Below are 13,031 nucleotides of genomic sequence, written 5' to 3' on the forward strand. Positions count from 1 at the left end.
GAACATGGGAGCAGGGCGGGGACATGGAGCCGGAGGAGAGGACGGGGTGGGGCCCACACAATACGACGTACAGATGGTGGATTATGGAACGGACACCTGAAACCTGTCGTTTTACTAGCCAAGGTCTCCCTGACACATTCCATAAACATTTAAAAAGTAAGGTTTCCGAGAACAAATAGAGAAGAAAAAAAAAAGTGATGTTTGCCGATAGCGGTCAGCCCCGGCCCGGCCGGCATGGCTCCGGCTGAGCTTCAACCTAGGATCCAGGAGGCCAGGGTTCGATTCCCACTCAGGGCACAGGCCCGGGCTGTGGGCTCCATCCCCAGCGCGAGGCGTGCAGGAGGCAGCCGGTCCATGATTCTCTCTCATCACTGATCTCTCTCCCTTTCCCTCTGAAATCAATTTTAAAAAAGGGGGGGTTCAGCCCGGCAGAGCGTGGCCCCCTGTGCTCAGGGACAGTCCCCGGGCCGCGCCCAGCGCCCAGCGAGGGGCACGGGGGGAGCTGGGGCCCCGGGACGCACAGCCGCCGCCCCCTCGGTCGGGGGGCGCGGAGACTGAGCCAGGCCGCTGGGGGCTCCCGGGGGCCGTTCCCCTCAGCCTCCCTCCCCCGGGGACCGGACTCCGGCTCCACCTGTGACGGCCGCGCTGTAACTCCCGTCTCCTCGGGACCCGCTCCTGTTTCACGGGAAAGGAAGTGGCGTTCTCTTCATCGGGAGCAAGTACATGTACATACTGCACGTCATCTGCTCTCCGAATGCTAGCGGAGGGAGACCGCCAGTTACCGTGGCAACGGGCAGAGCCGGTGCCTGTGAGCATCAGCGCCTTGGTCCCCGGAGGGAAAGTTAGTGTGTGTGTGTGTGTGTGTGTACGTGTGTATGGAGGGGGGGGGTATGTGTGTGTGCTCACGCGCACGCATGTGCGCGGGTTACTTACAGATCACTCAGCCTGGGTGCAGCTGGGCCTGGGCCCCCTTTCTGGGAGGCGGGGAGACCTATGGGATACTTTCAACAATAAAGAATTTAAATAATAAAACAAGCTGTGTTTTGTTCTGGGACAGCTGAGCGGTGGACGGGCCCGTCGTTTCCATGACTGTCCACTAGATGGCGGTCACGCTGCACAGAACTTCAGGAAGAAGGCGCCTCCTCCCGAGCGGCGGGACCACACTCTTCCCGGAGGGGCGGGGCGGGAGGGAGGGGCGGGGCGGGAGGGAGGGGCGGGGCGGGAGGGAGGGGCGGGGCGGGAGGGAGGGGCGGTCTCGGCACCTGTGAGGGGCCTGTGAGGGGCCTGTGAGGGGCCTGTGAGGGGCCTGTGTGGGCACCGGTAGGTGCGCAGACGCACAGGTGTAGGTCTAGGCCGTGTGCTGGTGAAAAACCCCCAAACCCCCTGTGCTCGGCTGGAGGGGCTCAGTGGTTGAGCATCAACCTATAACCTATGAGGTCAGGGTTCGATTCCCGGTCAGGGCACAGGCCCGGGCTGTGGGCTCCATCCCCCGTGGGGGGCGTGCAGGAGGCAGCCGGTCCATGATTCTCATCATCTCTCCCCCGCCCACCTCTCTCTCTCTCTCTCCCCCCTTCTCTGAAGTCAGTAAAAATACGTTTATTAAAAAAGAACCAGCAGGGCCCTCGCCCTGACCCTGTCCCGAGCCGGCCTCCGTGTCCAGCGGCCCACGTGGCTGCAGGGGGTGCAGGTGCAGGCACGGCCCCCCCCCCCCTCCTGAGAGCCGCGGGGCCAGGGCCCTGAGAGCCGCTCTGGCAAAGTCAAGGGCCCTCCGGCAGCTGCATTGCACTTGACTTTTTGCTAAAATCAAGACAATCCCAATGGTCCCTGATCCCCCAAAGGACCCGAGGGCCCTCGTGCCAAATTAGACGTTGGCGGGGGGGCGGGGAGGTGTGAGCAGGCTCCGTGGGGTCCACACACTTCCCGTCCCAGGAGGCTGTGCTCGATGGGAGGCCGCCCGGCTGAGAGCATCCCGGCTGACGGCATCTCATCACCATGGCGACAGCAGCCAGCGTGGAACCCTTCCAGGGGGACCCTCGGCAATCTCGGAGTTAAGATTTTTATTGGTACTTAGGAAAGAGGGAGGGGGGGGGAGAGAGAAACATCGATGTGAGAGCGAATCATCAATAGGCGGCCCCGCACCAGGGATGGAGCCCACCACCAGGCATGTGCCCCGCCCGGGAAATGGCCCCGTTCCTACACACCAGCGAGCCCGCGTTAAGGGCACAGATGGATGTCAGGGAGCCCGGTGGCGGCTGGGCCCAGAGGGAACGGGAGCTTCTGTGTCTCCTCCTGTGTCTCCTCCCGGTGGCCTCCGCTCGCGCCCAGCTCCCCGGCCGGTCCCTCTGCACCGCAGAGAACTGGCCTCAATCAGACCGGAAAGTCCGTTCCCTCCGACTGAGGTCACGGGTCCATCCCAGATGACAGGGTCAAGACAGAATAATCCCTCCCTCCTTCCCTCCTTTCCTCCCTCCCTTCCTTCCTTCCTTAATTCCTTCCTTCCTTTCTTCTTTCTTTAATCCCTCCCTTCCTTTCTTCCTTCCTTAATTCCTTCCTTCCTTCCTTCTTTTTGTTAATGCCATTGATTTTTAGAGAGTGGAAAGGAAGGAGGGAGGGGGGAGAGAGAGAGACATTGATGTGTGAGAGAGAGACACATCAATTGGTTGACTCCAGCACATGCCCTGACCCGGGCTGGGCATCGAACCTGCAACCCAGGGGCGTGCCCTTGACCTGGAATGGAACCTGTGAGCCTGGGTGCGGCGCCAACCACTGAGCCAGCAGTCAGGCCAAAGCAAAGTTTTGTGTGTTTTTTTTAAAGTTCATAGGGGTGGCATTTGTTAATAAAACCATATAGGTTTCTGCTGGAAACCGATCACCGTCACTAACAGAGATGTGGACAGGGAATCCGGAGGCTGGTCAACCTTAATTGCTCTGAGTGGTCAGAGCTAATCACTCACGTTTAGCTGAGAGGCTGGTAGTTACAGCAGCCTCCACCTGTCCGTCCTATGTGAATCCTTGCTGATTGGCTCTTATTGGAATTTCCTGCCTGAGGGATATGTGTGTATCCCATAACCTTAATAAAAGGGATGGCAAGGCCAGAGTGGGGTGTATTCCTCTCTTGGGCTTCTGCCTGGCCCCCAATATTCCCAAATTAATGCTCTTCTAGTCTCTTCCATTTGTGTGCGGCCTTCTCCAGAACCCGAACCCTGAACCGGAACCCTGAACCACGTGGGAGGTGAAAGGGGCTCCCGCAGGTTTCAGGGTGCAGTTCTGTGACCCCCATCTCTGTCCTGTGCTGTGAGCTCACACCCCGAGTCCCGTCTCCTTCTGGCACCTTCTCCTCTCCCCCCTCCCCCTCCACTGCTCAGTCACCGCTCTGTGGCCTGTCTCTGAGGGTTTTCTTTTCTCCACCCTTTTCCCTTCACCCTTTTCCTCCAGGCCCCCCCCCCCCCCCCAGCTTCAGTCTGTTCTCGGCGTCCACGACCCTAGAAGGAAGGAATGCTCACCCTCTGCCAAGCAAAGCCTTTCTATCTTAAACTGCCCTTTCCTCAGAGGCGAAGGCGCTGCCCCGTCAGTAAAAGACGCGGCAGCAGGTGTGGCTCAGTGGATAGAGCATCAGCCTGTGGACGAAGGGCCCCGGGTTTGGTTCTGGTCAAAAGCATGTACTTTGGCCGAAATCGGTTTGGCTCAGTGGTAGAGTGTTGGTCTGCGGACTGAAAGGTCCCAGGTTCGATTCCGGTCAGGGGCATGTACCTTGGTTGGGGGCACATCCCCAGTAGGGAGTGTGCAGGAGGCAGCTGGTCGATGTTTCTCTCTCATCAACGTTTCTAACTCTCTATCCCTCTCCCTTCCTCTCTGTAAAAAATCAATAAAATATATTTTAAAAAAAAAGAAAAAGAAAAAGAAAAAAAAAGCATGTACTTTGGTTGCAGGCTCCTCCCTGGTCCGGACCCTGGTCAGGGCGCATGCAGGAGGCAGCCCCCCGACATGCTTCTCTCACATCCGTGTGCCTGTCTCCCTCTCCCTTCTCCTCTTCCTAAAAGGCAATGGGAAGTATCCTTGCGGGAGGCTGAGCAACAACCAAATGACCATCGGCCGGGGAGAAGCCGAGAAGCCAGCGGGGAGGGCAGCCACTCGGCGGCGTTGGGAACGGAGCACGGATGGCGGCGGTGAGCCCGCTGGCATCGACCGGGTCTCCCTCGGGGAGCAGTGTCCCCGGCTGGGCTCCTGCGAGGACGGCAGCCTCGGCTTCCTGCCCCTCCGAGGACCGTCCTCCGGGGGCTCACTCGGTCCTGGCTCAGCGCGGGGGGCGCGGAGGAAGGCAGAGCCCTTCCCGCCCTGGAAGCAGACAAGGCGATGATCCGGGGCGGAGCGGCAGAGGCGGGAGCTCTACGCCTGCCTCTTCCCCCAGGAACTTTCTAGAACGCTCGATGCATCTCGCCCGTCCCATGGCAGGCTGGATTAATGGTGCCGCTTTGAAGGATGTACAAATATTTACCCAAAACGCAAACCCAGCAGAACACAGAGGAGGGATGATAAATCACCGTTTCCGGAAGCAAACCGGCCCGAGTCCGCCTCCGTGGCCAGCCCTGATTGATCATCGCCGTGTGTGGCCCCGAGGGACAGCCAGCTGCTGCAGACTCGGCTGGCACCTGGTTCAGAGGAGCCATCGGCAGAGCCTGTGACTCGCCTCCCGAGGGGCCGCCCGGCCGCCCTGGGAGGACTCCCTCCCCAGGTGACAGCGGGCATCGATTCGGGGCGGAGGACTGTGAGTCTGCGGAGCCGGCCAACTGCTGAGTCTGGGCTGGTGTCTGGGGTGGGTGTCCGGGGCCCAGTGGCTGCCTCTCCTCCGCAGACCAGAGAGAAGGTGGCCCCACACCCTTATCCGCCCTGAAGGGAAGCAGCATCCCCTCAGCCGCGGGAAAGCCCAGCCCACGATGCTTCCCACGCTGATCCAAATGAAATCTGAGGCGGAGAGAGGCTGGTGTGGGGCAGCCAGCCCCATGAGCGGGCTGGGGGGAGTGTGCCTGCATCGGGGCTGCGGGCAGGGCTGGGGACGGGACACGTGGCAGAGCCTGGCCGACCTCAGGGAGTGCCTGGCACCCCAGATCTCCAGCATCTGCCCCCCCCCTCCCCGTTCCGGGATCGAGGAAGGGAGATGTGTGACCATCTCCGAACCCTCCAGCTTGCTGCGCCCGCAGCGCCTGCTGGGGCCAGAGGCCACCGCTGTCGCACTCTCCAGACAGGTTTACACGTGACTCGGTAAGACTGGCCCCACAGAGCGGCTGCACGGGGACATGGTGGGGCAGAAGGCCAGCCAAGGGCAGGCCGGGCAGGAGGAAGTGGCCGGGGCTGAGGAGAGCTGGTCACCCCCGGCCATGCAGCTGCCCTGGAAGCCCGCACGGCCGCCTATTGCTGCCTGGTGCCCTGCAGGCTGGGCCCGGGCAGAGCAGGGCCGGAGGGCAGGGCAGGAGGACGCAGGTGTCCACACCTGGGAGGGCAGATGAGCAGCAGGCGGTAAAGGAGGGGCAGAAAGGACTGTCCCCCAGAACCACGCCCGGGGCGCTCACCCCCACATCCGTGAGGTCTGAGCGCCCCCGAGCCCGGCTCCCAGCCCCGTGCCCGGCTCCCGGGGCTGAGCGCCCCCGTGCCCCTCTCCCCGGGGCTGAGCGCCCCCGTGCCCCTCTCCCCGGGGCTGAGCGCCCCCGTGCCCCTCTCCCCGGGGCTGGGCGCCCCCGTGCCCCTCTCCCCGGGGCTGGGCGCCCCCGTGCCCCTCTCCCCGGGGCTGGGCGCCCCCGTGCCCCTCTCCCCGGGGCTGGGCGCCCCCGTGCCCCTCTCCCCGGGGCTGGGCGGCCCCGTGCCCCTCTCCCCGGGGCTGGGCGCCCCCGTGCCCCTCTCCCCGGGGCTGGGCGCCCCCGTGCCCCTCTCCCCGGGGCTGAGCGCCCCCGTGCCCCTCTCCCCGGGGCTGAGCGCCCCCGTGCCCCTCTCCCCGGGGCTGGGCGGCCCCCGTGCCCCTCTCCCCGGGGCTGGGCGCCCCCGTGCCCCTCTCCCCGGGGCTGAGCGCCCCCGTGCCCCTCTCCCCGGGGCTGAGCGCCCCCGTGCCCCTCTCCCCGGGGCTGGGCGCCCCCGTGCCCCTCTCCCCGGGGCTGGGCGCCCCCTCTCCCCGGGGCTGAGCGCCCCCTCTCCCCGGGGCTGAGCGCCCCCTCTCCCCGGGGCTGAGCGCCCCCGTGCCCCTCTCCCCGGGGCTGAGCGCCCCCTCTCCCCGGGGCTGAGCGGCCCCTCTCCCCGGGGCTGAGCGGCCCCTCTCCCCGGGGCTGGGCGGCCCCCGTGCCCGGCTCCCGGGGTTGAGCAGCCCCGTGCCCGGCTCCCGGGGCTGAGCGGCCCCCGTGCCCGGCTCCCGGGGCTGAGCGGCCCCGTGCCCCTCTCCCCGGGGCTGGGCGGCCCCCGTGCCCGGCTCCCGGGGTTGAGCGGCCCCGTGCCCGGCTCCCGGGGCTGAGCTGGTCCTCCCGCCTCGGCAATTCCAGGCACATGGGTGAGGGCCGGAGGGACGTGTAGAGTCTTATCTGGTTTAACCAGGATTATCCTGAATAAGCCGTTTCCTCGCCCTCATTTGCCGCTGTGCCTGGGCGCTGGGAGACCTGTGAGTTACAGTTGGTGCCCTGCCTGCCCGGGGGCTTAACTAGGGGGCTGCACACCGGTGCTCACCCCTGGAGAGCCAGGGCCAGGGCCAGGCGAGGGGTGGGCCGAATGACACAGACGAGGAAGGGTGGGCAGCAGAGGAAATGCCAGCTCAGCCCACGGGCCAGTTCTGACAAGGAGCTAGGGAAGTGGAGTCGGAGTCATCACCAAACCCCCCTCCCCCGTCCCCATTTCAGACCAAATGAGAAGCATAAGCCGCCAGGAGCGGGCAGATGGCGTCTCCGAGCATCCCGGCTCCCGTGCAGCCAAACACGGGCTGGCAGCCTGAGTCTGCAGTGCAGGCGTCCTCAAACTTTTTAAAGTGGGGGCCAGATCACGGTCCCTCAGAGAGCTGGAGGGCCGGACTATATGAACTACTAATTCCTACTGTAACACCTCGGCTGCGCTCACTGCCCAAAAAACCTGGCGGGCCGGATCAGACTCCTCTGCGGGCCGCATGTGGCCTGTGGGCCGTAGTTTGAAGACGCCTGCTGTAGTGCCTCCGCCAGCGGCACAGGCTCCGGTCGGCAGCTTGTAGCCGGCAGGTCCGATGGGCTGCGGAGGGGCCAGTGCAGGGCTGCAGGGGGCCGTCCTCCTCCGTGGGGAGCAGTGCCCTCTCTCACACACACACACACACACACACACACACCCCCTCTGGCCCAGGCCCCCCTCCCTCTCGGACACAGATCCTCAGGCCGGTGGCCTGCGTCGGACAAGCCTCTGGAGGAGATCCGATGTGTTTGCCACCCGGCGGACCCGGGTCAGAGTGGGGGTGAGGGTGGGGGACAGTCTGTGGCCAGGGGGTGCCCCTGCCCCGCTGTCCTGGGCACCAGCAGAGGGCGATGGAGAACATGATGTGCCTGGAGCACAGCTCTCTCAGATGGCCCCCCCCTCTGCCCCTTACCCACCCCCTGCCCCCCGCTCTGTCCCCCGCCGCTCCTCAGGAGCCGCTCCCACTACCACAGGGGCCGGGCGAGGCCACCCCTGGAGCCCGCGCTGGTTTTTGTTTCCACAGCCCACCCCTCGCTGTCCCCTCCAGCTCATGGCGTCTGTGGGATTCTGTGGGGAGGAGCCCAGGGACCTGCATCTCCACGAGGAACCCCCCAGGCGCGTGTGCGTGTGTGCATGTGTGTGCATGTGTGTGCGTGCGTGTGCTTGCGTGTGTGCGTGCGCGGGGCGGGAGGTGACCGGCTGAGGGTCCCGGACATCCCGGGCTGTCTGAACCCGTGGCCCGGCACAGGGCAGGCAGTGAGTCAGACTTCACAGCGGCGTGTCCGGCAGCAGTGATTTAATGGAGGAACCGGCAGACCCCCCGCCCCTCAGCCCCAGCGATGGCTCCGAGCGGCCTCTGCAGAGGGGCACGCGGGAAGGCGGTCCGCTCATTTCACACGGCCATGGCAGGCCCGCGGGCGGCTCACTCGCACACAGCAGCCCGGCAGACGGCTCCGGCCTCTGGGGGACGAGGGGAGGGCTGCCCCGGCCGGCCTAGCCCACCACCACCACGTCGTCGCTGGTGAACTCGTAGTAGGGCACCTCGAGGTTGAGGGGGGCTGGCCCCTTCCGGATGCGGCCGGAGGCGTCGTAGTGGGAGCCGTGGCACGGGCAGTAATAGCCGCCGAAGTCGCCCGCGTTGGCGATGGGCACGCAGCCCAGGTGCGTGCAGACCCCGATGAGGATGACCCACTCGGGCTTCTTGACGCGCTCCAGGTCGTGCTGGGGGTCCCGCAGGTGGGCCACGTCCACGGCGGCCTCCTGCTCCACCTCCCTCGCCGTGCGGTGGCGCACGAACAGCGGCTTGCCCCGCCACTTGAAGGCCATGTTCTTGCCCTCGGGGATGTCGGACAGCTTGATCTCGATCTTGGACATGGCCAGCACGTCGGCGGAGGCGCTCATGCTGGACACGAACTGGGAGACGACGTTCTTGGCGGTGTAGGCGGCGGCCACCGTGGTGGTGGCGGTGAGCAGGTAGGAGAAGCCCTTCCGCGCCTCGCTGCTCTCCTTGGAGGGCCTGGTGCTGTCCTGCACCTCGGCGCGCCGGTAGTCGGAGAAGTCGGGCACTTTGACGTCGGTGTGGGAATACCGGACGGAGGCAGGGGCTGCAGGCAAACGAGGTGAAGCACAATCAGACACCAGGCAACAGGCCTTTGGAGGTTCATGAGCAAGAACCACAGTGTAAAATGTGAGAAATGGCACCCACTGGCCTCAGAAATGCCCAGCAAGCGGTCTGGCGTATGAAACACTGAAAGCGAGATGAGGCGACCACGACCGAGCACACTGGCCTGGGACCACAGACAACGGGCACAGAGGCCTCCGCACTGGCACGGGGGTCCCGGTCCACTGCGACCCCACGCACCACGTCTGACGCCAGCGAGCCCCGAAGCAGCAGCCCCAACCCGCCGTGCCGGCACTCACAGCCCGAGTCTCCCCCACGGGCCCTGGGTTCTCGGGACCCTACGTGCACCGAGTCCGCGATACACTGATGTGTGAGCTCAGCTTAAAACCCTCTCAGCGCATTTCTGCCTGTTCCTGAAGGAGCTGCTACAAACTCACAGAATACTAATTAAAAGACCTCAGACTGTCTCTGGGACTGGCTGCATAGTTAGCGGCAAAAAATGTGAGGTCTCTCATTAGTGAGGCTTTAGCTTCTCGTCACTGTGGCTTTAGCTTCCAGTGAAGCCCGATGCCAGGAAAGGCGCCCTTACCAGAACAGCAGCCACCAAAATCACTCCACATCTCCCAGGACCCAGCGTTTCCACGTGGCATGGGCAGGGCGGGGGGGGGGGGGGGGGGGCACGGAGAGCGGCCACTGTCTCTCCTCCACGGCTGTGGGTCTCCAGTGGCCGGAATTTCATGTCCGATGACGGAGAAGGAAAACACAACCACTGTGTGTACCAGTCTGGATGTACACTGTTCAGTTTTTAATTCTTTAAAGATCACACCTTCTGTCCTATGGCATTGTTAAATGTCTGGGAACAAATGAACTTACTGGTATCGCATCTAAGAGTGTTTCAGGAAGCAAATTGCTTTGCAAAGTGTATTTTCATTTTAGGGCGTTTGCCAAGTCTCCCTGTTTACAAGGGGAACACTAAAACCCCTCCTTTAGAAAACATGTTGTTTCCAAAACAAAGTGCGTTTTCATAGAAGCTGCACCTCTCCTGGCTCTCCAGGCCGTCAGTGACGGGGGCCGGCAGGGCTCGCACCCGGGGAGACCCCTCGGTGCGCGGTCCTGGCTAACCAGCCGTGTGCGGAGGAGCCAGGACACACCCCCAGCCTGCCGTCCTGCTGTGGCCTCCCTCCCCCGCAGCCATCCTGTCAGAGATGGAGGGGGGAGGGAGGGCGGGCATCAGCACCACCGGGGACCGAACCAGAGGCACCTCGTGCTGCAGAGAAGGAACAGAAGCACCACACTCCTGCCCTGAGAACAGGATCGCAGCCTCACCACGCACAGCACACGGACACACAGACACCACCCAGAGGAGCTGTAGGCGAGGCCTGCGCTTGCTGTCCCCCGCTCTGCAGTGGGGGTTCCACGCCAGGGCAACAATCCCTCTAAGAGCTCCCTGAGCTGTGGGCACGTCCCACAGCAGACGCCTGGCCAGCCTAGTTCCACGACAGCAACAGGAGCCCTTGTGTGTCTCTGGGACTGGCTGCATACAGTTAGCGGCAAAAAGGACAATGAAGGCGTCACACCCACCGCGGCGGCTCCCGCCCGCCTGCTCGTGGTGCTTAAGGCGAGCTCTGGGGCACCTGGGAAATCGTCCTTCTCAGCTCTGACCCCTCTCCCCCCCTCCCCCTGCTGCCTTCCTTTCACAAACCACGTCCACGTCTAACGTGAGCTTGGCTGCCGCTGAAGGCAGGTCCGGGCAGCCTGCCTCAGTTCTACGTTCACCAGCTCCTGGAGCCGGGTAAGCCCTTCAGCCGGCGTGCCACCTCCCTGATGCTGCTCACCTTCGCTACTGCAATGTCCCCCCTCCCTGCTCCCCACCCTCCACAGCCTGGAGTGCGCCTGGCTCCCACCTCGCAGTTCCAATGGCGCCCCTCACAGACCGCCAGGAATCATTCAGAAATACTTGGCACCACCTGCATGCAGAACCCCAGGTGGGGGAGTGAGGAAAACAGCGGAGACACCTTCTGTGCCCTCAGCCCAAGGTCAGTCCCAGCACCCACAGCCCAGGGGGCAGCGTTCTGGCCTTCCAGCCCAAAGGAATGGCAAACAGGAAGCCTGACTACCTGATCCTGATAGGAGACGGACAGGACTGGCGCATGGTGGGAAAGAGTGGGGTACCACTGAAGGTACAGAGAAGAGGGGCAAATGAAGGCAGAATCAGGGGGCCACTCGGTCACGATGTAGGGCAAGAGCCACTGACTCAAGAGTCGCTGGGCCAGGCAGGTGGCTCAGGTGGGCCTGCTGAGGCCTGGGGCAGCCTGCTGAGGCCTGGGGGGGCCTGCTGAGGCCTGGGGGAGCCTGCTGAGGCCTGGGGGGGCCTGCTGAGGCCTGGGGGGGTGCCTGCTAAGGGCTGCTGAGGCCTGGGGGGACCTGACTGAGTACCTGCTCCAGCCAAGGAGCTCATGAGACTCCTCCCAAGGAGGAACCAGGGCCCGGGTGGCCGGCTCCCACATCTCAGGAGACGCAGAAATCCTCCCAGTTTTTAGAACGAGGCAGGTTGACACCAAGGCCCTGGGCCCACAGGCTGCCAGCTCAGGACCCCAGGACCAGGGTGCAGAGAGGGCGGAGGAGGCGCACAGACCCAGCGGGACCAGGGCAGGGCCCCCCTTCCGCCGCGTAAGACGGGGCGGCCCAGCCCCCTCTGCCTGGGGCTCTGGGGCCTGACGATCCTGTGAACGTTTCGGTCCAGCGCCGGCCACCACGGCAGACAGCCTCCGTGTGCGTGACCTTGAGGCTGCGAGGCTGTCCGTGTGCGGGTTGGGGTCCGGGGGACGCACTGGGGGAACTTTCGGGTCACCGGCAGCTCCCGCTGCTGGGCGCGTACCAAGTGCCCCGCCGTCCTCACCACCGCCGGCAGAGTGTCCTCATCCGAGCCTCCCGGCACGGCCTGGAGTTCGGGACAATCACCCCCGGTTTCCCCGGAGAGAAAGCCGCTTAGCCGCCAGCCTCTGGGGGAGCAGCTGGACCCCGAGTTCCGGATGGGAATCCAAAGCCGAGCCCAGGGCTGGGGCCCGGCCTGGCCGCCACGGAGGACACGCGGGGGCCGAGGGGGCCGGGGCCGGAGCGATCGCCCAGCCCGCGGGCCCCGCACAGGAGGGCAGCGGGGCCCCCGGAGGCGGACAGCGGGGCCCCCGGAGGCGGACAGCGGGGCCCGCACAGGCGGACAGCGGGGCCCCCGGAGGCGGACAGCGGGGCCCCCGGAGGCGGACAGCGGGGCCCGCACAGGCGGACAGCGGGCCCCCCGGAGGCGGACAGCGGGGCCCCCGGAGGCGGACAGCGGGGCCCCCGGAGGCGGACAGCGGGGCCCCCGGAGGCGGACAGCGGGGCCCCCGGAGGCGGAAGCTGGGGCCGCGGACCCGCCAGGGCCCGGCCGCCCTGCCCTCCACCAGGCCGGCTTCTTCCCCCCCAGGCCCGCCCTCCCGCGGCTGCCTGGGCCTGGGGCACCCGGGACCCGGCTCACCATTGAGGCCCACGACGGCGATCAGGGGCCCGCTCGCGGCCTGGCCGTTCAGCGACTCCCGGCAGAGGAAGGGCCGCTTCACGTCCAGCGCCGGCGGCTCCGGGGCCGGGGGCAGCGCGGCCTGCACCAGGGGCCGCAGCGCGCCCGCCACCGCGCGGGAAGAGGCCGACAGGACGGGCGCGAACGGGCCCGAGCGGGCAGCGACCGACAACATGGCGACGGCTGCTCCGGACGCCGGCCGGTCACAGAGACGACCTTCCGCCCGCCGCGCAGGCGCGGGGAGGCGCGGCCGGCGCGGCCGCCAGACGTCAGCGCGCCGGTGGGCGGGGCGTGCGTCGGAGGCGGGGCCAAAAGCCCCAGGGCGGGGGCGGAGCCAGAAGCCCAGACCGGGGGCGGGGCCAAGAGCCCAAGCCGGGGGCGGGGCTAAGAGCCCCAGGGCGGGGGTGGGGCCAAGAGCCCAAGCCGGGGGCGGGGCCAAGAGCCCCAGGGCGGGGGCGGGGCTAAGAGCTTTGCAAGGCGCCCGGGTCCCACGACCTGACGTCTCTCCCTGCGCGATGGGCGGCGGGGATGGGGGTCCCGGCGGGACGTGCGCTCTTAGCGGCGCCAGGACTCGCAGCGCGGCCTCGGGTGCGTGTCCACACAGCTCTGCGCCCGGCCCTGGGAGACCCCTCGCCCTGCCTGGGGCCCCGCCTCCTGGCCACCGCCCCTCGGGCTCAGACATTGGCCGTC

At 65.8% G+C, this 13,031-nt stretch overlaps 1 protein-coding gene across 1 annotated transcript; it reads right to left on the minus strand.

Moving 5' to 3' along the window:
* Positions 1 to 7,946: 7,946 nt before the first annotated feature.
* Positions 7,947 to 12,581, minus strand: LOC118716045 (cytochrome b-c1 complex subunit Rieske, mitochondrial). The gene is made up of 2 exons (XM_036432729.2): positions 12,303 to 12,581; positions 7,947 to 8,771 (listed from the first exon to the last, which is right to left on the minus strand). Exons 1-2 carry the CDS (start codon positions 12,514 to 12,516, stop codon positions 8,161 to 8,163), a joined length of 825 nt encoding a protein of 274 aa, XP_036288622.1. The 5' UTR covers positions 12,517 to 12,581; the 3' UTR covers positions 7,947 to 8,160.
* Positions 12,582 to 13,031: the final 450 nt, after the last annotated feature.

Source organism: Pipistrellus kuhlii, unplaced genomic scaffold, assembly GCF_014108245.1.
Source record: "Pipistrellus kuhlii isolate mPipKuh1 unplaced genomic scaffold, mPipKuh1.p scaffold_m20_p_117, whole genome shotgun sequence".
NCBI classification, from domain to species: Eukaryota; Metazoa; Chordata; class Mammalia; order Chiroptera; family Vespertilionidae; genus Pipistrellus; species Pipistrellus kuhlii.

What these genes read in the sequence shown, in the direction of transcription:
- LOC118716045 (XM_036432729.2), bottom strand. Translation starts at nt 12,516, where the DNA reads ATGTTGTCGGTCGCTGCCCGCTCGGGCCCGTTCGCGCCCGTCCTGTCG. An exon ending in CGCCGTCGTGGGCCTCAATG is followed by an intron (nt 8,772 to 12,302) that starts GTGAGCCGGGTC and finishes GTTTGCCTGCAG; the next exon opens with CCCCTGCCTCCGTCCGGTAT.